Source organism: Bos mutus, chromosome 3 (assembly GCF_027580195.1).
Source record: "Bos mutus isolate GX-2022 chromosome 3, NWIPB_WYAK_1.1, whole genome shotgun sequence".
Lineage (NCBI taxonomy): Eukaryota > Metazoa > Chordata > Mammalia > Artiodactyla > Bovidae > Bos > Bos mutus.
In genome coordinates this window covers 67,417,492-67,441,338 of record NC_091619.1, presented here as the reverse complement: position 1 = coordinate 67,441,338, position 23,847 = coordinate 67,417,492, and the positions used below count along the sequence as shown (strand labels likewise).

Here is a 23,847-nt window from a genome sequence, read left to right as displayed (position 1 = left end):
TGCTGATAGTCCCTCAGTCATGTCCAACTCTTTGTGACCCCCACAGACTATAGCCTGCCAGGCACGTCTGCCCATGGGGATTTTCTAGGCAAGAATCCTGGAGTGGGTTGCCATGCCCTCCTCCAGGGGATCTTCCCAACCCAGGGATTGAACCCAGGTCTCCTGCATTGCAGGGGAATTCTTTACTGTCTGAGTCACCAGGGAAGCCCTACCTACACATTTACCAATTAATTTTCTTTGCTCACCATTCATTCTTGCATCTCATACATTTTTGCTGAATCATTTTTCCCTCTAGAAGTAGGCACTCCTTTAGTATTAATATATGTCTACTTGTAAACTCTAGTTTTTACTTATCTGTGTACGAGACAGCAAAAGAGACACTGATGTATAGAACAGTCTTATGGACTCTGTGGGAGAGGGAGAGGGTGGGAAGATTTGGGAGAATGGCATTGAAACATGTAAAATATCATGTAAGAAACGAGTTGCCAGTCCAGGTTCGATGCACGATACTGGATGCTTGGGGCTGGTGCACTGGGATGACCCAGAGGGAGGGTATGGGGAGGGAGGAGGGAGGAGGGAGGAGGGTTCAGGATGGGGAACACATGTATACCTATGGCGGATTCATTTTGATATTTGGCAAAACTAATACAATTATGTAAAGTTTAAAAATAAAATAAAATTAAAAAAATATTAAAAAAAATATATCTTCAATGTTACTCTCATTCTTGAAAGATAGTTTTGCTGAGTGTACAGCTATAGGCTGACCATTATTTTTTCCTTAGCTCTTTGAAGGTATTATTTTGCTCCTTTTGTTGCTGTCAAAAAGTCTTCTTCAGCTTAACTGTTCCTTTGTAGGCAATCTGTCTTTTCTCTCTGATCGTTTTTAAAATATTTTGTCTTTGGTATTCTGAACTTTCACAATCATTAATTTCTTGCTCTCTAATGTATCATTCCAAACAATATACAAACATATTTTCCTTTCTCTCACCTTAAAGAGTAAAACAAAAGAAAGTCTACTTTTGACAGTCTTATCCCTATTCACTGCCTGATTTCTTGTCCCTCGTTGCAATAAAACTCTCCCAAATAGCCATGTATATTGTCTGTCTATAATTCTTCTCCTCCAGTCTTCCCTCAATCCACTCTAATTAGGCTTTTCTTCCTCATTATGCTACCAAAACTACCCTAATCAGATTACCACTGATCTTGCCATATTTATGTATCTAAAGTCTATTCTCACTTCTTATCTTTCTTGACCTATCTGCCTCATTTGACATGGTTTATCACCCCCTCCATTTTTTTTTTTTAAACTTGGCTTCTATAACATCACATCCTTTTAGTTTTCAAAGAAGACCCATTTCTCCTCAGTTGTCTTTGCTGTTCCATTCTCTTCTCTCTGACCTCTTAATGTTGCAGGGCCTCTGAACTCAGTCTTTGGTCCACACCTCTACCTACACCTAATTTCTTGGTGATCTCAGCCATTCTCATGGCTCTAACAATCCTGATTCCTAAATATATTTATTTAGGCTAACTATCTCTTTCTAACTCTGTACATTCAATTGCCTATGTGACATCTCCATCTTAATGCCTAATATATATCTCAAACTCCACATATTCAAAATTACACTTCTGATCAATCCCCTTTCTAAACCAAGCTTGCTCCACTCACACCTTTCCTATCTCATGTGTGCGTGCTAAGTCACTTTCAGATCAGATCAGATCAGATCAGTCGCTCAGTCGTGTCTGACTCTTTGCGACCCCATGAATTGCAGCAGGCCAAGCCTCCCTGTCCATCACCACCTCCCGGAGTTCACTCAGACTCATGTCCATCGAGTCAGTGATGCCATCCAGCCATCTCATCCTCTGTCGTCCCCTTCTCCTCCTGCCCCCAATCCCTCCCAGCATCAGAGTCTTTTCCAATAAGTCAACTCTTCACATGAGGTGGCCAAAGTACTGGAGTTTCAGCTTTAGCATCATTCCTTCCAAAGAAATCCCAGGGCTGATCTCCTTCAGAATGGACTGGTTGGATCTCCTTGCAGTCCAAGGGATTCTCAAGAGTCTTCTCCAACACCACACTTCAAAAGCATCAATTCTTCAGCGCTCAGCTTTCTTCACAGTCCAACTCTCACATCCATACATGACCACAGGAAAAACCATAGCCTTGACTAGACGGACCTTTGTTGGCAAAGTAATGTCTCTGCTTTTGAATATGCTATCTAGGTTGGTCATAACTTTCCTTCCAAGGAGTAAGTGTCTTTTAATTTCATGGCTGCAGTCACCATCTGCAGTGATTTTGGAGCCCAGAAAAATAAAGTCTGACACTGTTTCCACTGTTTCCCCATCTATTTCCCATGAAGTGGTGGGACCGGATGCCATGATCTTCATTTTCTGAATGTTGAGCTTTAAGCCAACTTTTTCACTCTCCACTTTCACTTTCATTAAGAGGCGTTTTAGTTCCTCTTCACTTTCTGCCATAAGGGTGGTGTCATCTGCATATCTGAGGTTATTGATATTTTTCCCGGCAATCTTGATTCCAGCTTGTGTTTCTTCCAGTCCAGCGTTTCTCATGATGTACTCTGCATATAAGTTAAATAAACAGGGTGACAATATACAGCCTTGACGAACTCCTTTTCCTATTTGGAACCAGTCTGTTGTTCCATGTCCAGTTCTAACTGTTGCTTCCTGATCTGCATACAAATTTCTCAAGAGGCAGATCAGGTTGTCTGGGATTCCCATCTCTTTCAGAATTTTCCACAGTTTATTGTGATCTACACAGTCAAAGGCTTTGGCGTAGTCAATAAAGCAGAAATAGAGGTTTTTCTTTAGTTGTATCCAATTCTGTGTGGACTGTAGCCTGCCAGGCTCCTCCATCCAAGGGATTCTCCAGGCAAGAATACTGGAATGGGTTGCTATTTCCTTCTCCAGGGAATCTTCCTGACCCAGGGATTGAGCCCAAGTCTCCTTGCAGGCAGATTCTTTACTGTCTGAGCCACCAGGGACTAAAGTCATGATCATTTCACATCTCTCCTCTGCTCAAAACCCTACTTTGTCTCCCTACTTCACTCAGAGTAAAAATAATCTAAGTCTCTGGCCCTCCAGAAAGTCCATATCTCCTAATCTCCTGTTTATTTGGTACACTCATCCATGTAAGCATTCTAACCATTTCTTCAACATGCTCCCATCTTTAAGACTTTGCTCTAACTGTACTTACTGTCTGGAACTTCTCCTGTATCTCCAGGGGCTAATCCCATTTTCTCCTTCAAGTGTTTTCTTGGATCTCCTCTCAAAAATGCCTCCTCTACTAATACTGCAATTTGTACTCCTTGCCCTACCATGATACTCTCAATCCCCCTTCAGTGTCCATTATTTCTTTTTTCTGTGGCAAGTATCACCTTCTAATAGATAATTCGCTTAGGTTATGAGCATCAAAAGAGTAAGAACTTCTGTCTTTTTGTTTACTGTTCTTTCTCAAGAGCCTAGAATAGTGCCTATACATAGCAGCTGCACAACTGATATTTGTTGAATGAATAAATGGGAAAATGTACGACTAGATATGGATGTCATTTCCCTTATTCTTCTTGGTAGAGCTTCCTGTATCTTTGAATTTATATCTTTCATCAGTTCTAGAAAATTCTCAGTCAATACCTTTCAAATATGCTGATACATGTTGGGCCCTTCTCAATCTATTCTCTATCTCTCTTAAGTACAGAATCATATTTTGTCCTTTGTTCATGTTCTGCTGTATTTTGGGTAATTAATTCAGAGTTTCATCTTTCAGTTCATTAATTATCTATTTTACTATTTAACTTATTTAATTTTGAATATAACACTTAATTGCTTTGTTTTGAAAAGTTCTATTTGATTCATCTTCATGTATGCCTAAATATTTTTGATGATTTCTTATTTTTTAGTTGTATTTTTAATTCTTAAACATTAATTCATGTTCTGTATCAGTCCATTTCTGAATCTCTTAGCGACCTCAATCTGAGGCTTGTCGTTTGTTTTGTTTCTTGCAAAAGACCATTTCCATACATGTTTGGAAATCTTTGATTGCAACTCATACATTGTTCATTTTAATCTGTTGAAACCTGGTGATCTGAATTGAAGGTGCTTCCATCTAGAGAGGATTCATATTTATTTCTATTGGCAACCAAAGGGTACTACCAAACTAGGGTCACTTTATGCGTTTTCCAGGATCCAGCACCTACTCCAGGAGTTTCAGGCCTGACCCTCTACTCCTCTGCTGGCTCTGAGTCTCCTGATTGTAGCACTGGTATGATCTACCCATAATCTCACATGAGCCTCCTGCTCAGTTCCCCACTTTTTAGCTTGTGGGTTGAAAATGGTTTTGCTTTCTGGGATACTTCATTTCTAATAAGCTCATGAAAAAACTAAATAAAACAATACAATATAATATGCCATCATTTCATAGCAAAAGGACCCTTCAGATTATTTAGTTCCTTCACACTGGTGGATGTGAAAGTCTCAGCAGTAATTTTCCAATTTATTTTTCTATTCCTATCTCATTCCTGTCCTAGTGTGTGTTTGTCATTAAAAATATGTTCCCTGGGCTTCAAGTCCTCTTTCCTTAATAATATTCCTGCATAATAATAAAACAATAAATACCATTTATTGAACAATTATTATGGTGGCTCTCTAAGTACTTTATATACATTGTTTATTTAACACTCAGAGATTCCTGTTATACAGTTGAGGAAACTATGAAATAGAGAACTATGTACTTGCAGAGAACTGTGCTTTTTCCAAATTCCAAATACATATTTATAACCATGGCATTATATGGCTATCCCCTATGTAACTCTTAATTTTTTATAATCAATGAGAATTGTTCACATGCCCAAACTCTAAGACAGAAAAGGGCAGGGGATACTTTGAGCTCCGAGGAAGAAAACAAAGGCTTTTTGACAAAAAGTTTTCTTGGGAGTTTCAGATTAGGAGACAGAAATTCTTATGTTCCTTCATGAGGTTCATGGGCGGCTGCACAGCATGAACAGATAAGGAATGATACATGGAGTCACCTAAACAACTGTTGAGAAACTCAGTGAGGATAACAAGCACGATAATAACAATAACCCAAGACATCCTGAGTGTTTACTGTGTTCCAGGGACTGTTCTGCTGCTAAGTCACTTCTGTCGTGTCCGACTTTTCGCAACCCCATGGACTGCAGCCTACCAGGTTCCTCCACCCATGGGATTTTCCAGGCAAGAGTACTGGAGTGGGGCGCCATTGCCTTCTCCAGGGACTGTTCTAAGAGCTTTATATTCATTGTCTCATTCAATTCTCACAGTAATGGTATGATGGAGATACCATTATTGTGTTGATAATCATTCAGAAACTTTTCCAAGTCCTCCAGTTACATTATGGAGACAGGACTGGAACTCAAGCTAACTACAGATTTTGGGTATTCTACATTCTTATACTGATATGTGTAAAGCTCTTCTTCTTTGGGTGACAGAAACAAGATAGTGTTATTTTGGTATCTGTGACTATAAAAGTCTCATTGTCGATGTAAATGGTGTTGTAGGAAAATCATTCTTTTGAATAGAAACCTCTCAAACATTCATATACTGGCTCATATGTTTATTAGAAGGCTGAGAAGAAGTGCTATACTGTTCACTGATTCTTTACGACCCTGTAGACTGTAGCCCACCAGGCTCATCTGTCCATAGAATTCTCCAGGCAAGAATACTGGAGTGGGTAACCATTTCCTTCTCCAGAGGATCTTCCCAACTCAAGGATCAAACCCAGGTCTCCTGCATTGTAGGCAGATTCTTTACCATCTGAGGCACCAGGGAAGCCCAATTCTTTTTTTAATGTTCGCCTTTCACCTGTACTGCATTTGGCAGAACTGAGTTAATAATTAGAGCTCAACCTAGAAGTAAAGTAACTCTCCATCCAATAAGTGTAATTCAGAATACTTGCCTCTAGAGGGTGATGGCCCATTATGGAGTACTGGCCAATTATTAAAGTGTGTGACAGTACCTGGATTAAAAGTCCTAAGTTGAAAGAGAAAAATAGATCGATCACACATCTATAACTATGCAGACCTGGGCCTTTGATCAGATAAAAAGTAAAAAGACTAAAAGAAACTGTCTGAAATAGTTTTCATTAACCTAAATGGGATTCTTTTCACCTCCTCCTTAATACTCATGAGATATGAGATCAAAGACTGTAGAGAAAGAGAGAAGAATATTTTGATAGCACTTACCCCCACCAGGATAAAGAAGAAAGAAGTAACAGAGACACTGTATGCAGAATTAAGTAATTTTTCTCAACTTAACACCTTTAGGAAGACAGTAAAGAAGGATTAAATTCACTCGAAGTAAAATGCTTTCTGGTTATTGACAATGGCAACTGAAAAGAAAAAGATTATTTTGATATTTGGTGATTTTAAGATGGGTGGATACCTACCATAAGCTATGATTCCAATCACACCAAAGGTGAAGATCCAGAAAAGCAATCCAGCTGTGAACCTCAGGAGCATCACAAACATCCAGCTGAGGAACATGGCGATAGTCAGGCCACTGGAGGATAAAAGGCACAACAAACATAGGGGGCCAGTGTGCTAAACATACCAAACATAGCAAGACAACACTTATTTCTATTCAAAATAATTCTCAATTATTTTATCTGACTGTAGAAACATTTATGACATTAAAAAGTATAAGCAATTCTTTCTGTTAAGACTTTCAAGGGAAACAATAGGATCATCAGAACTTGATAAATGAATCATTTTTGGGGCCTAGGTAAATGCAAATTCTGTGTCCATAGTTGTTTCAGGAAAAATCACAATTCCTATCTGCTGCAGTCCTATTTTTTTCCTTCATACTTATGCACCAAGTAATAAGCAACAAAGCATATCCATGAGACGTTATTGCAGCTCTAGATACCTGGTCACTAATGAAAACCGTATGTGATATAACTAGCAGTAAGAAAACAATCTTAGGGCAGAAAGACAAGCTAAATAATTGTCCTACACAGTTCCTGAATCCATGATTTTGTAGCCATTATCATTCTGGTCTAATTATCTCTAATCATTTGTGATGTCTAACATCACCAGACACTTATTTCAGATCCCCAGTGATCTGTGGGCCATTATCTGGAGCCGGGATAAGGCCTCTGTGTCTCCTGGGCCATGTGACTTTATCAAGCAATCAAGAACATGACTATTTTCCTTGTTTTAATTTCTTCCTGGGGTTTGATTGAGTACTGGAGGTACTTCTTCCCAACCTCACTATATATCCAGGTTAAAGTCATATTGGATTTTTCTAAGTGATTTCATCAAAGACAACTCACTAAAATTGGAAATTTGGCTGATGCCTCTATTAAGACCTAACATTGCTGGTGATATCTGCACATTTCCAAATAGCAACAGACAGCCTGGCACAGTTACCGAGCCTATTGTCTTTAGATGTTATCTTTCAGTTCAGTTCAGTTCAGTTCAGTCGCTCAGTCATGTCCGACTCTTTGTGACCCCATGAATCGCAGCACGCCAGGCCTCCCTGTCCATCACCAACTCCTGGAATTCACTCAGACTCACGTCCATTGAGTCAGTGATGCCATCCAGCCATCTCATCCTCTGTCGTCCCCTTCTCCTCCTGCCCCCAATCCCTCCCAGCATCAGAGTCTTTTCCAATGAGTCAACTCTTCGCATGAGGTGGCCAGAGTACTGGAGTTTCAGCTTTAGCATCATTCCTTCCAAAGAAATCCCAGGGCTGATCTCCTTCAGAATGGACTGGTTGGATCTCCTTGCAGTCCAAAGGACTCTCAAGAGTCTTCTCCAACACCACAGTTCAAAAGCGTCAACTCTTCGGCACTCAGCCTTCTTCACAGTCCAACTCTCACATCCATACATACCACTGGAAAAACCATAGCCTTGACTAGCCGGACCTTTGTTGGCAAAGTAGTGTCTCTGCTTTTCAATATGCTATCTAGGTTGGTCATGATGTTATCTTTAAGAAGAAACTATTAATAATACTGTCACTGGATAGATGACAGCATGTACCAGAGTACCTTCTCAGTGCACAGTCTTACAGAGCCTGGGCTTTTAATTTAGAAGCAAACCACAGATACTTTAATGCTGAAATATGCAGTGTGATTGAAAAATTATTCTATGGCATAGGACAAGAGGGTTATTAAAAAAAAGATTGGGGCAGGGGGTGGAGGCTTCCCTGGTGGCTCAGTGGTAAAGAGTCCTCCTGTCAATACAGGAGACACAGGTTCAATCCCTGGTCTGGGAAGACCCCACATGCTATGGAGCAGCCAAGTCCATGTGCCATTAACTATTGAGCCTGTGTTCTAGAGCCCCAGAACTGCAACTACTGAAGCCCTTGCCCTAGAGCCTGCGCTCGGCAACAAGAGAAGCCACCGCAATGAGAAGCTCCCACTTGCTGCAACTAGAGAAAAGCCTGTGTAGTAACCAAGACCAAGCACAGCCAAAAATAAAAATAAATAAAATAAAAATTTTAAAAACAAGATCAGAGGGGAAAAATAAAAAATATAGTTCTTGACTACTTGTGTTTTTAATTCCCACATAAAATTCTGAGTATACTAAGTCCCAGCATGTCAGTGTTTGGCTTTATATGTATGAAACAGATGAGAACAGAAGAACTGATAATAAAGGGAGGTGTTTATGCTCTAGTGTTTAGTCCCTGGGTAGAGACTATTTCAGTGTGTGTGAGGAGGACAGGAGAATCTGTTATAAATTATACCTTACTCAGGTGAGAGTAGAAAAGCCAAAATAAAGAAGAGACAAATTATCTAGTGATATTCAGGTCTGACAATAGGGGCACCAGTTTCCTATCAAGTGTAAACTACAATCTCTGCCATGGAGATATATCTTGAAATACACACTGAAAATAATTACTCTGTTTAAGACAAAGCATAACAATGTAAAACTTCATAAAACTATCTAGTTTTATAGCTCTAAAAACTGCTGCTGCTGCTGCTGCTGCTAAGTCGCTTCAATTGTGTCTGACTCTGTGCAACCCCATAGCCGGCAGCCCACCAGGCTCCGCCGTCCCTGGGATTCTCCAGGCAAGAACACCGGAGTGGGTTGCCATTTCCTTCTCCAATGCAGGAAAGTGAAAAGTGAAAGTGAAGTCGCTCAGTCGTGTCCGACTCTTAGCGACCCCATGGACTGCAGCCTACCAGGCTGCTCTGTCCATGGGATTTTCTAGGCAAGAGTACAGGAGTGGGGTGCCAGCGCCTTCTCTAGCTCTAAAAACTACTCCCTAGTATTTTACACACAATACAATTTTGACTTTATAAGCACTTTACTTAAATATATCTATCTTATCCCCCTAGTACTTTTATAACTGTTTCTTAAACCCACATTTTCTATGTATCTAAGGCAATGGCACCCCACTCCAGTACTCTTGCCTGGAAAATCCCATGGATGGAGGAGCCTGGTAGGCTGCAGTCCATGGGGTCGCTAAGAGTCGGACACGACTGAGCGACTTCACTTTCACTTTTCACTTTCATGCATTGGAGGAGGAAATGGCAACCCACTTCACTGTTCTTGCCTGGAGAATCCCAGGGATGGCGGTGCCTGGTGGGCTGCCGTCTATGGGGTTGCACAGAGTTGGACACGACTGAAGTGACTTAGCAGCAGCAGCAGCAGCTACTGTCCAAGAATCATACTAGGACTCTGGAAAACAAAGAAAAGATAGACATAGTTACCATACTAAGAGTTCATAGTTTATCAGAGGGAAAGAGACAGGTAAATAAAATACAAGATGGTAGGTGCTATATAGAAGATAGATATGTGTGTTTACATATATGTACACACATACACACACACACACAATAAATGAGGAACACAGAGGTGCAAGTAATTTATTATATCTAGGGAAGTTAAATCATAAGTGACACAAAAGCTGATTTTAAATAATGAGATGAAGTTTCCCAGGACACAAAGGAGGATATTCTAGGAAAGAGAATAGAATGTGCAAAAACACAAGGGTGTGATGGTCTGAGAATGGGTGTGCTATTTGCTGTGTTTAGAATATAGGGTTAATCAAGAAACATGGATGGAGATAAATCTGAGAAAGTAACTTGGATAGGTTGTAAGAGTTCTTGTAAGTATCTGAAGAAGTTTCCAGTTTATTCTTTGATTACTAGGGAATCATAGATGCCTTTAAGGTACTTAAGGTACAAGAAGGTGACAAAAAGCCAGATAGTAATGACAGCCTTAGGGATATCACACACATGTACCTGCTCTGGAAGACTGACTACATTTTCCTTTATGTTTAAGAAATGCAAATCTTATATCTGAAAATTTAAAACCTCTTCCTCCCTTCATTTTTCTTTTTCAGCTTTTCATAAGTACAGTGAGTTTGATGAGGATGATAACAAACATTATGTGGAAGGGCTGCGTTAAAAAATAAGAATGATCCTTTGGAGATCAAGGGAAGGACAAATGTTATATGTGGTGAAAGGCACACACATACCACAGTGAGGCCCCATGGGACTTGAAATATATGAATACTCTTACTAGTAATTTAATAAGTAAAATTAAAATTTACATTCTTATAACTTTCTGCTAATATTGGGCAGATTTCCAAATATTTTGGGCTCTTCACTCTGAAAAAGAAACTGGCAGGAACTGAAATCTGAGTCAATCTCTCATTCATGAATATGAATGGGGAATTTGATGAAAGAAATTCTACAAAGATAAACTCAGAATGGGGCTGGAGACGAAACACTTATGTTTTCACTTACATGAGAATCCAATACCATGTCATTGCATAGTCTTCAAACACCTTCACTCCAATTGCCCTTGCATCAAGGGCTTTATTGATACCACTGAATTCAAAGAAGAAAAAAAATCAATTATTTTTTGACTACCATTAAAGAGAAATGTTCTTATTATGATAAAACGGACCTGGAAGCTGATATTCTAAGAATATTTTTAGAAATCATTTATCGCTAGTGACCCCTTTGCTAGCCACAATAATATATGAGATGTCACTTTGGTGAACCTACAAAGGTAGCTACAGCTACACACAGAGGAACCATTGCCTTCAAGAGTGGTAAACATACCTTTTTTTCCAACATATGCAACATGCCCTCAGTGTTGCAGAGACCTCACTATAAGACATGAATTTAAATAAGATCAGCTTCTAACTTATAAAATCCATAGAGCTAAGAGTGAATATATTTAATTTCCCCTTCTTAATCTTCTGACACTCTGTTGCAGAAGGCACAAAGAGGCATATGCAGAAAAGTACACAAATCATTAGCATCCAGTTGAATGGGTTATCAAAGCGAACACACTTGGTAAGTACAACATAGTCATTCCTTCCCCCTATGTGCTCCAATTACAATACCTCTCCCTTCCCCTAAAATAACCACAGTTCTGACTTTTGTGATTATAATTTCCCAGTTTTCTTAGTTGTACCGTATATATATGCATCATAGTGTAATTTAATTTAGTTGGGCTTCTCAGGTGGCACTAGTGGTGAAGACCCTGCCTGCCAGTGAAGGAGACATAAGAGATGTGAGTTCGATCCCTGTATCGGGAAGATTCCCTGGAGGTGGGCATGGCAACCCACTCCAGTATTCGTGCCTGGAGAATCCCATGGACAGAAGAACCTGGCAGGCTACAGTCCACAGGGTCTCAAAGAGTCGGACACGACTAAAGCAACTTAGCACACATGTGCTTACTTCAAAATTTTATCAATGGAACTGTACTATTAGTACAATACATTTTTGCAATATATTTTTAATTTTAAATTCAACAACTGAGCTATGCAATGATATTCTGTGTTTATATTTGTATACACACATCTGTGTGCATGAGAAAATTATATTTCCAAATAACATGGAACACCACGATGCATACAGCCAAGAGAAACAGAAAATTTACTTCACTGTAAGTAGTAATAGAAATTCAACACAGTACTAACACAGCAGCATCGTGGTTGTTTCATTTTTCTTAAGGCTCCCTTCCATTTAAACAGCTGGCGGTTTTATTATTTCAGTCATTTTTTTTTTAAATGATGCTTTAAAAAAATAATGGGTTTTTAAAATTATGCTCATCCAAAAGTAAATTATATTAAGGTGTTTCAATGTTTCCTGATGTCTCATTTATGTACCAGTTGATGGTGAAAGACTTAACCATTTTGAAAAACATAATTGTTCTTTCAAATTCATTCTTCTTTTTCCTTTGGTTTTCTTAATGAACGCATACAAATTTCTCCAATCCACAGTGACATGAATATTTCAGAATAAACATAATTCTTCCTCTATAACTCTTAACCTAACAAAGCTTTAGTTCAGGGATAATAATGGGGTGCATAAAATTGAAAATGGGGATGTGATCTACATACTTTGCAGCTCTTCTGAGTTCTGCAGCATTTCTTGTCTTTCCACTTCCATCATCAAACACTGTCTTATTTCCTACTGTTAAAGTGCCATTTTTAGTAGAGAAGTCTGGGAAACATCTCTGGAGAACTGTAAAAATAAATTAAAATTATGATAATCACTTTTCTTTCTTTACGATGTCCTCTCTTTCTTCAGCTTTCTGTTTTTTATAATCAAAATGCTTACTTGCTAGACACTATATAACTTGCTCATTATAGATAACCGCCCATTACTTGATAATCAGACTTTTTGATGATTCTCAGACAGACATGGGAAGTAAATACAATCATGATCTGAAGCTACATTTAAACTTGAGTATTTCATACATGATATATTCATTAAGTAGCCATAAGCAGGGCACATAGCACAGGTTTTATAATACTGTCAACCTTGCTCTCATACTAAACACATCTTAATAAACAGGCTATATTTACTTGAATTATTAGATGAATTTAGTTTTGTTATTTTTTTAAAAAATTCTTAGATATTCCTTGAGTGAAACCTTGAAAACCAGAGTTTAGTGAATAATTCTTTAAGAAATAAGCATCAGCTCAAACTTTAGGCTACTAAGATAACTGAATTTTTATTTATAAAATGTTAATAATTCGTCTCTCTTCCAGCTTTTTCATTTATCAGTTTTTAGAGGGGTTGGAAATGGAAATATAAAGCCATCAAAAATGGCCCATACTTTGTCAACTAGCATGATTTCTGAGAGTTTGTCATTCAATCTTTTATGTACTTTTTAATTCAACAGAATCTTTGCTTCTTTACAAATCTCTAAGCAGAAGATATTAAGAAGAGATGGCAAGAATACACAGAAGAACTGTACAAAAAAGATCTTCACGATCCAGATAATCATTATGGTGTGATCACTGACCTAGAGCCAGACATCCTGGAATGTGAAGTCAAGTGGGCCTTAGAAAGCATCACTACAAACAAAGCTAGTGGAGGTGATGGAATTCCAGTTGAGCTATTCCAAATCCTGAAAGATGATGCTGTGAAAGTGCTGCACTCAATATGCCAGCAAATTTGGAAAACTCAGCAGTGGCCAGAGGACTGGAAAAGGTCAGTTTCATTCCAATCCCAAAGAAAAGCAATGCCAAAGAATGCTCAAACTACCACACAATTGCACTCATCTCACACGCTAGTAAAGTAATACTCAAAATTCTCCAAGCCAGGCTTCAGCAATATGTGAACCATGAACTTCCTGATGTTCAAGCTGGTTTTAGAAAAGGCAGAGGAACCAGAGATCAAATTGCCAACATCCGCTGGATCGTGGAAAAAGCAAGAGAGTTCCATAAAAACATCTATTTCTGCTCTATTGACTATGCCAAAGCCTTTGACTGTGTGGATCACAATAAACTGTGAAAAATTCTGAAAGAGATGGGAATATCAGACCACCTGCCCTGCCTCTTGAGAAATTTGTATGCAGGTCAGGAAGCAACAGTTAGAACTGGACATGGAACAACAGACTGGTTCCAAATAGGAAAAGGAGTATGTCAAGGCTGTATATTGTCACCCTGTTTATTTAACTTATACGCAGAGTACATCATGAAAAATGCTGGACTGGAAGAAACACAAGCTGGAATCAAGATTGCCGGGAGAAATATCAATAACTCAGATATGCAGATGACACCACTCTTATGGCAGAAAGTGAAGAGGAACTAAAAGACCTCTTAATGAAAGTGAAAGTGGAGAGTGAAAAAGTTGGCTTAAAGCTCAACATTCAGAAAACGAAGATCATGGCATCCAGTCCCATCACTTCATGGGAAATAGATGGGGAAACAGTGGAAACAGTGTCAGACTTTATTTTCTGGGCTCCAAAATCACCACAGATGGTGACTGCAGCCATGAAATTAAAAGACGCTTACTCCTTGGAAGGAAAGTTATGACCAACCTAGATAGCATATTCAAAAGCAGAGACATTACTTTGCCAACAAAGGTCCGGCTAGTCAAGGCTATGGTTTTTCCAGTGGTATGTATGGATGTGAGAGTTGGACTGTGAAGAAGGCTGAGTGCCGAAGAGTTGATGCTTTTGAACTGTGGTGTTGGAGAAGACTCTTGAGAGTCCCTTGGACTGCAAGTAGATCCAACCAGTCCATTTTGAAGGAGATCAGCCCTGGGATTTCTTTGGAAGGAATGATGCTAAAGCTGAAACTCCAGTACTTTGGCCACCTCATGCGAAGAGTTGACTCATTGGAAAAGACTCTGATGCTGGGAGGGATTGGGGGCAGGAGGAGAAGGGGATGACAGAGGATGAGATGGCTGGATGGCATCACTGACTCGATGGACGTGAGTCTGAGTGAACTCCGGGAGTTGGTGATGGACAGGGAGGCCTGGCGTGCTGCGATTCATAGGCTCGCAAAGAGTCAGACACGACTGAGCGACTGATCTGATATGATCTGATTACTAAAAATGTTTTAAAATATCAATTTTACAGGAAGAAAGAGGAAGAATCAGGAATGGTTTATTTTTTTTTTTTAACAAGGAGTAATACAGACTTGCAGGAGTTGATATGGAGTTTAAACCTGAAAATATGAAAGCAGTTGATACAGAGAAAGAACTATGTCTTCATAAAGCTTTTCCTGACTTATCTGGCTTTAAAATCAGTTTGTCTACTCACCTTCATCCTCTGTAGCATCTGTAATAGGGATGACTGCTTAGTATCCTTTCTCTGTCCTGCTCCTCCCTGGCAAATTTGATATAGTCTCCACGAGATGCTTCTATTCCCTCTCAATCCAACCATATTTCTGCCTCCACCTCGCCATGGAAATTGTCCTCCCAGTGATTCCAGTGACCCCCTAATTGCCAAAGCTTCCAAATACTTTTTACTCTTCATCCAGCTGGAACCCATTACCTAGCACAGGGCTTGGTACAGAATGGAACTCAGTAAATCTTTGCTGTTGAATGAGTTAATTTTTCTGTTGAATGAGTCTTTGACACAGGAGACAACCCCTGCCCTTTATAACCCCTCCCCTGTCTTCCCTTGGTTCACAGGCCCAGGTTCTCTCCTACCCTCTCTTCGGCCTTTTCGTGTACTCCTTTTCTTTTTGCTGCTTCCATATGATCCCACCTACAGAACTTCCCAAACTTGTTCTGTGTAGTATTTCTGGACAGTAACTCATCTAGTCTGTTACCTTTCATTACTAAATATGGTCATTATATTTTTGGAAAGTAGAAAAAAATTCTTGAAACAAGATACAAAACTTTACATAGTTTTACAAGCTACAGTGAACTATATTAACATTTTGGTGCATTTCCTTCCAGTCTTTCTTCTGTATACATTTTTTGTTGTTGTTGTTGAGAGTTATTAACTATATAGTACATGAGATATTGTCTCTTGTTTCTTTCTTTTATTATTACTTATTTCCATTTATAAAATCTTTAATGAGTGAATTTTGTTAGCTGCATAACATTGTTTCAAGTACTATATTTAATTCCCTATTGGGGGGATACAAATTGACTTCAGTGTTTCCTTCACTAGACTTTGAAGGACTGTGCCTTATTCATTTTTGTGTCCCCAATGTGGGCTTCCCTGGTGGCTCACTGGTAAAGAATCTGCCTGGCAATGCAGGAGATGTGGGTTCGATCCCAGGATCAGGAAGATCCCCTGGAGAAGGAAATGGCAACCCATTCCAGTATTCTTGGACTCCCTGATGGCACAGTTGGTAAAGAATCCACCTGCAATGCGGGAGACCAGAGTTTGATCTCTGGGTTGGGAAGATCCCCTGGAAAAGGAAAAGGCTGCCTACTCCAGTATTCTGGCCTGGAGAATTCCATGGACAAAGGAACCTGGTGGGCTACAGTCCTGCTGCTGCTGCTGCTAAGTCACTTCAGTTGTGTCTGACTCTGTGCGCCCCCATAGACGTCAGCCCACCAGGCTCTGCCGTCCCTGGGATTCTCCAGGAAAGAACACTGGAGTGGGTTGCCATTTCCTTCTCCAATGCATGAAAGTGAAAAGTGAAAGTGAACTCACTCAGTCGTGTCCAACTCTTAGCGAACCCATGGACTGCAGCCCACCAGGCTCCTCCGTCCATGGGATTTTCCAGGCAAGAATACTGGAGTAGGGTGCCATTACCTTCTCCGGGGCTATAGTCCATGGAGTTGCAAAAGAGTCAGACATGACTTAGCAACTAAACAACAACATCCACAAAGTACATTTTATATTGTGTTATCTAAACAAACTATAATTGTAAAGGCAGGAAATATCTTATATACCTAATGTATCTTCAGTGACTAATGATTCATTTTTACCCTTTTGCATAAAAATCTGTAACACTGTCCTTAACTACAGACACTATTGCTCAAGGAATCCTGGTTAAATGCAGTTGCTTGCCAGACCCACAACTTTGATGGAGGGTCTTTAATGAGCCAGAGAAGAACGAAGGGAGCATGTAAGACATTGTGTTTGATAGTTGCTAACTCAATGGTACCTGACTTTCTACTCAAACTAATGTCTATTATCTTTCTTCCATTTTAAAAGAAATATGTACTCATTGTGGAAAAACAGATAAGAAAAAAGAAGAAAGAAGACAGAAAATGGCCATAGTTTTGCTATCTCCAAAATCAGTTTAGTTCAGTTGCTCACTCGTGTCTGACTCTTTGTGACCCCATGGACTGCAGCACACCAGGCCTTCCTGTCCATCACCAACTCCCAGAGCTTACTCAAACTCATGTCCATTGAGTCAGTGATGCCATCCAGCCATCTCATCCTCTATTATCCCCTTTTTCTCCTGCCTTCTATCTTTCCCAGCATCAGGGTCTTTTCAAATGAGTCAGTTCTTCACATCAGGTAGCCAAAGTATTGCAGTTTCAGCTTCAGTATCAGTCCTTTCAATGAATATCCAGGAATACTGATTTCCTTTAAGACTGACTGGTTGGATCTCCTTGCAGTCCAAGAGACTCTCAAAGAGTCTTCTCTAATACCACAGTTCAAAAGCATCAATTTTTCAGCGTTCAGTTTTCTCCATAGTCCAACTCTCACATCCATACATGACTACTGGAAAAACCATAGCTTTGACTAGATGGACCTTTGTTGGCAAAGTAATGTCTCTGCTTTTTAATATGCTATCAAGTTGGTCATAACTTTTCTTCCAAGGAGCAAGCATCTTTTAATTCCGTGGCTGCAGTCACCATCTGCAGTGATTTTGGAGCCTCAAAAAATAAAGTCTGTCACTGTTTTCACTGTTTCCCCATCTATTCACTATGAAGTGATGGGACCAGATGCCATGATCTTAGTTTTCTGAATGCTGAGTTTTAAGCCAACTTTTTCACTCTCCTCTTTCGCTTTCATCAGGAGGCTATTTAGTTCTTCTTCATTTTTTGCCCTAAGTGTGGTGTCATCTGCATATCTGAGGTTATTGATATTTCTCCCATCAATCTTGATTTCAGCTAATTACTTAATATTTTGGCATATTTCTCTTCAATCTTTTTCTTTGAATATACTTTTGTTTATTCATTTTCATTTTTAGAGGCTTGTCATTACAATGTATATAGTATTTTTCATTTTATTTAAAATTGTAACATAAACAATACTTATGTGTAAAAATTCTAAAATATTTCATTTAATAAATGCATCATAATTTATTTCAGTATATTATTGCTCTTGGATATTAGAATATTTCCTTTTCTTTTTTTGGTTGTTTTGGATAACATTGTGATGGACATCTTTATATAAAGTTTTTTATCTGTAGTTAGAATTATATCCTTAAGAAAGGAAAATGAGTGATTATCTCATTTTCTCCTAAACAGGGTTTACGTTTATAAATTTTAAAGAAATACAATGTCAATTCATTCAGGAGACATATAAATATTTCATGTTTTAAATGAATATATAAATTCATATAAATGGGGTATAAATATATACCCCATTCCTACTTACTCCCCAAGCAATTTTTCAACAAATTTTTTGGCCGAATTCAGGGGTAGGTGTATTTGGGTATGTCTGCGTGTGGCTCATGTGTTTTCTTAGAGTAGCAAAGAATCAAACTGACTGAACTTTTAATATTCAATTTTTAAACTTTTCTGTGTGCATTTATGCCACCAAACCTAAAACCTCACTCCTGAGGAACACCCTAGGCTGGAGTCAGAAGAATGGGCTTTGTAGCTTTGGCTTTCTTCTCAATTAACTCAGGGAGTATGGGCCAGTTATAGGACCATTCTCAGCCTCATTTTTGTCAATTGTAAAATCAGTGAACTGAATTAAATAGCTTCTTGGTAGATCCTGTGTTTCTGAGGTAAAATAATAACCACTTACAAGGTTTGCTTGGATAAATCGCTGATGGACAATCATTATCCAGTAAAACTTGTGAGAGAGTCTAAAATTGAAGGAAGAATGTGTTAACATTTCGAAGACTATGTGATGACACATCTTAGTCAATATATAAATTGTGTCCTTTAAAAATGCAATTCCCTAATAATTTCCTTATTCCAAATTACTCCCCTAGTGAGAGTAATTGTAAGATTATCATACACACATACTTGCTTGACAAACACTCTTAAATATCCTAACTGTAATTCAATTGAATCAACAATAATAAAGTCAGACATGCTGAAACCAAGCTACATCTTTGAAGGTGTGTATCTTTGTCTTAGTTATATCCTCAGTCTAATGCTTTTATTTTTTCCTGGAAAAATGATATCTCCTTTAATTTAGAAGCCATCACAGCTAATTAACATAATAAGGTTTTAGAAGTCCCTTATAAATCTTAAGTCTAGGTAGTGTTTGGGGATTTTTTTTCAAATGAGTAATTATCAAATCAGGTTTGGAAATAAAGTTCTTGTTACTCTGTAGCCATGGAGCTTTATCACCACATTAATGAAATGGTGACCGCAAATGACATTTAGCTCCTAGCTCTTGACAGCAAAAAAATCCATCCAAGTGGAGAATCTGTTGGTGTCAGGAAATAGTTCATACTAACTTACCAGACTTAATAGTCCTGTATAACACCCCAAGTCTACAAAATGATATGCTCTAAATTGTGTTGTGTTTGTATATATACGTGCATTTGTGTTTTAATGAAATGGTAACATTAGTAATAATTTCCTAGAAAATTTTGGAGCCTGTCCAGTTATAAATACATTACACTTGAGATTGAAACAAGATAAATTCTTCTCTAGTTTTAAGCTTAAACACATATACCTCCGCAGGCTTAAGAAAAGTAGTCCGGCAGAACTGGCTGTAGTATGTCCAGTATTCACTGTCGTTTTTGTACTTAAATTGTATTTCCATGTAAGTTAAAAATCTTTCTGGGCACTTGGAGACACAGATCTGTGAAATAAATACAGTGGTAGGAATTGAATTGAATTGAATTGAACAAACCAAGGAATTATCTACAAGGTTAAACTTCTAAATTACCCATCACAATAAAAAAGCAAAGCACCAATTTCCATCTAAGAAACTTAAATCAATTTTCTAAACATATTGTAAAAAATTAAATTTCATGTACCGGCTATCAACCTCTACTCCTTGCCCTTGGATGCTAATATGCTATTAAAACAATAAGATACAATACAACGACAAAATATTTTTAACTTCTGATTTGATATAGTTGTAGATCTTTACACAGCTTTAAAAATAATAAATTCCATGTACCTTTCACCCAGTTTTGGCCAATGGTAATAATTCGCATAACCATAGCACAATATCACAACCAGGAAGCTGGTATTGTTAGAATCCACTAACCTTATTCAGTTTTTACCAGTTTTACAGGTGTTCATGTGTGTGTGTGTGTGTGTGTGCAATTTTATCACTTGTAGATGTGACATCATCCACAGGACAGAGATGAACTTTTAATGAAATTTTTAATGATTTTCTGAATTAGTAGATAAGAGTTTAATCCAAGATTAATTTTGCCTGAGTAGTTTATACATTTTCAGGGTTAGAATCTTGCTTTCTTTCCTATGTATGAATAGAATGGTAATTAAAAATGCTCCAAACATTGATAACTTATGCCACTAAGAACTATCAAAACCAGTGAATTTTCAGAACATAATTGGGGGGTTTATTACCATAAGAAACTAACAAAATTAGGGATATTTGTGGTAATCAATCATTATTATTGTCTTTTAGCAACACCAGTAAAACGTGGGCAGAGACGTCACTGATGGAATTATCTTTAATGAACTTTAGGGGCCTATTAATACCAAATCAGATCACTGTGCTAGTCCACAGAGCTACTGTGGAGTGACTGCAATCCAATTAGTAACTCCACAGAGAGAAAACACAATCAGGGAGGAGGCACTCTGTTTGTTTTGCTTTTGTATGTAATAAAAAACCAACGATCACATGATGTCATGAGAGTTGCAGTCAATTCTTGAACATTCTCTCCTCTACCTCCAGTTCCTCCTTATGGAAGCCCTCTCAGCTATGACTTGCTCCATCTCCCTACCATATTGTGGTAACTATTCTCATTGGCCAGATTGTAGCTCAGCCCCCACTGGCAATTAGGTAAAAACACAGCTGCTAAGCTGATATCTCTTTCCTATCTTTTGGTCATGTTTCTGCTACATGAGGACATTTGGTATCGACCCCACAGCTAAGGTAGTAGGTGGATACCTAAATGGGTACCTCAAGTGTCATAGTTAATATTGTTTTGCAGCAGCAGCATTCTAACTTCTTTTAGAAGTTTCTAAAAGGTAAACAACCCATCTCCATGTTCACACCTCCAGATGTAATTTCTTAGTCTCTCCTACACACGTGCACACACACAAGTACATACACACATTCATGCACATCTAGAGGAAATAATGAAAGTCTCACAGGTATCTTTCTATGAAAACTGAAGAACTGTTGATGGACATTCACAGCATCCAACATGCTCACATTTTGGGGAAGAAGACTGAGGTCATTGTCAATACAAATGTTCAAAGTTTACTCTGATTGGAGTTAAACTTAAAAAAACCATTAACATGTTTGGAGCTAACTCACAGACATTTACACTTTGGCAATTTACTTATAAGACTCTGGAAGATAACTGAACTAGCCCATTGTTTGATACACTTAAATGGATTTATAAAGTAAAAACTGAATGTATTAATGCCTTCACTGGCTTTAAATGATGGTAGGAACTACTGAGCTGAGGCCATGATGATTTCTGAATTTATAAACACACACACATACAATGTATACTAGACACATAAAAGTACGGTGTATGCAACACGTGGACTTCCAAAGTAGCTCAGTGGTAAAGAATTTGCCTGCCAATGCAGGAGATGTCAGTTCAATCCTTGGGTCGATCAATCCCTGGAGGAGGAAGTGGCAACCGACTCCAGTATTCTTGCCTGAAAAATCCCATGGACAGAGGAACCCGCAGGCTACAGTCCATGGGGTTCTCAAAGAGTCAGACACAGCCGAGCAACTGAGCAAACATGCAACATATAAAAGAAAGTAATTTAAATGTTAAAAAATGTTTTATTAAAGAGACACCAAATTTCATTCCAAACATAAAGGAGCTGTTAAAAAACAATATAGCAACCGCTCTTTACTCTCTCTCTATCAGACGTGTTTGTTCACTATAAATACAATGCTGATTAGTAGCAATCAACATATAATTAGCCAAAAATGAAGGTCACATTGAGGTTGGATAGCCTAATTGATCAAGGTTTGTCCTTAAATGCTTATGACACATGTCTGGACCATGCTGCAGTTAACAGAAAACATAATGCATAAAATCAGTAGATGCATTATTACCTGGCAGACTGAGAGCAATTCTGTATTATTGGCAGCTGATATATATTCTGACTCAGTTCTGATTCTTTGTATAACCACAAAGGGGCACCTTGAATATAGTTCTTCATCATTATTTTTACATATTCTGTTCATATGCAATTAATACTCTAATATAAATTAGGATTTGGTGAGCGGAAGAGAAAGTTACACTGAAGATTAAAACAGTACAGTTCCAATGAAGAAAGGATCTAGTAACTGAAATGTTTAACAAAAAGCATAGTGTGGAAGGATTTTTTGTTTCATCATGAGAATGATGGATTTGTATAGTATAGTGGAAGATTTTCTAGACTGGGAATAGTAAAATATTAATTCTCTCATTCATTCATTTACTCTTTAATTCAACAAATATTTATCAGTCACCTACTCTGAGCCTGTTCTAGGCACTGGGGACACAGCAGTGAACAAAAGAGATAAAAATCCCTACCCTCAAGCAGTACATTCTAGTAGGAAGAGATGGGTAATAACAAATAAGTAAAATTGTTTGCTCTAAGTATTCTTGCCTGGAGAATCCCATCAACAGAGGAGCCTGGCAGGCTACAGTCCATGGGGGAGCAAAGACTCGGAGATGACTGAGCGACTAAGCACCCAAAATGATAGTAGCTGTTATAGAGAAAAATAAGGCTAGAAAGGCCAGATGATGAAAGGAACCAGGATGGGATTATAACTTTAAACAGGTAGTCAAAGGGAGGTGTCACTGAAAAGGTAATATTTGAGGAAGACTTGAAGACTAGTGATCAAACTGTAGTCCTCTGGAGAAAGAGGAGGCTAGGCAGGGAGAACAGCAAAGTCTAGGTGCTTTCTTGGATCCTTTGAAGACAATGGATGGTCACTATGACCTGAGTGCAGTGAGCAGAGGGAGAAACAGAGCAAATGTGGTCAGAGTCAGGCATGCAGTGAAGGACCTTGGAGGACATTGTTAGGACTTTGGCTTTTAATATGGGTAACTTGGGAAGCTATTGAGGGAAAGGGGCCTGAGCAAAGGAGGGATATAATGTGACTGACATTTAACAGGATCACACTGGCTGCTGGGTGGAGAAGAGACTAAGGGACTGGAGGCAGGGGCAAGAATAGAGGCAGAGAGACCAGTCAGGGGTCACTGAAACAATATACTGGCTCCTTGAAAAGAGGAGGAGATGGTTAAAAGTAATTTGGTCCTGGGTATATTTTGAATGGAGACCAGAGGAATTAGCTCACAGCTCAAATATGAGTACAAGAGATAAGAGGGATCAAGGGTGATTCCATGGTTTTAGAGTTGGCCTTAACTGAAAAAGAAAAGACTGTTGGCGGGCGTGGGGGGTGGGGAACAATTTTAGGGATAAAGTCAGAGGCTTTCAGGGATTGAGTTTGGACATGTTAAATTTGAGATGCCAACTAAATATCCATGTAGAGACATGACATAGGTGGTTGGATAAAAAGAACTGGAGTCCTGGGAATATACATATATAAACTAGGAAGGGCGGTATATAGATGGTAGTAAAACCAAAAGACTAGGTGTGATCACCAAAAGGGTACATATATATTTTGAAGAGGGCTAAGCCTGGTGGAGGAGGAAACCCCAGTGTTTACAAGGTGCTGGGAAGATGAGGAGAAACCATCAAAGAATACTGAGAGGGAGGATCCAGAGAATTAAGAGGAAAGAGAATGCTATGTCCTAGGAGCCAAGTGAAGAAAGTACTTTAAGGAAGAGGGATTGATTAAACAATACTGTTGGATCAAGTAAATATGGATAGAG

General features: G+C 38.7%; 1 protein-coding gene across 1 annotated transcript in view; it reads right to left on the bottom strand.

Moving 5' to 3' along the window:
* The window catches only part of SLC44A5 (solute carrier family 44 member 5), a 230,561-nt gene that overhangs the window by 27,276 nt on the left and 179,438 nt on the right, over positions 1-23,847 (bottom strand). Inside the window, exons 7-11 of the mRNA XM_070362122.1 lie at positions 19,527-19,655; positions 18,642-18,702; positions 12,352-12,475; positions 10,742-10,825; positions 6,431-6,543 (exon numbers count right to left, since the gene is read on the bottom strand). Coding sequence (XP_070218223.1) covers positions 6,431-6,543; positions 10,742-10,825; positions 12,352-12,475; positions 18,642-18,702; positions 19,527-19,655 — 511 coding nt within the window. The remainder of the gene's footprint in view (positions 1-6,430; positions 6,544-10,741; positions 10,826-12,351; positions 12,476-18,641; positions 18,703-19,526; positions 19,656-23,847) is intronic.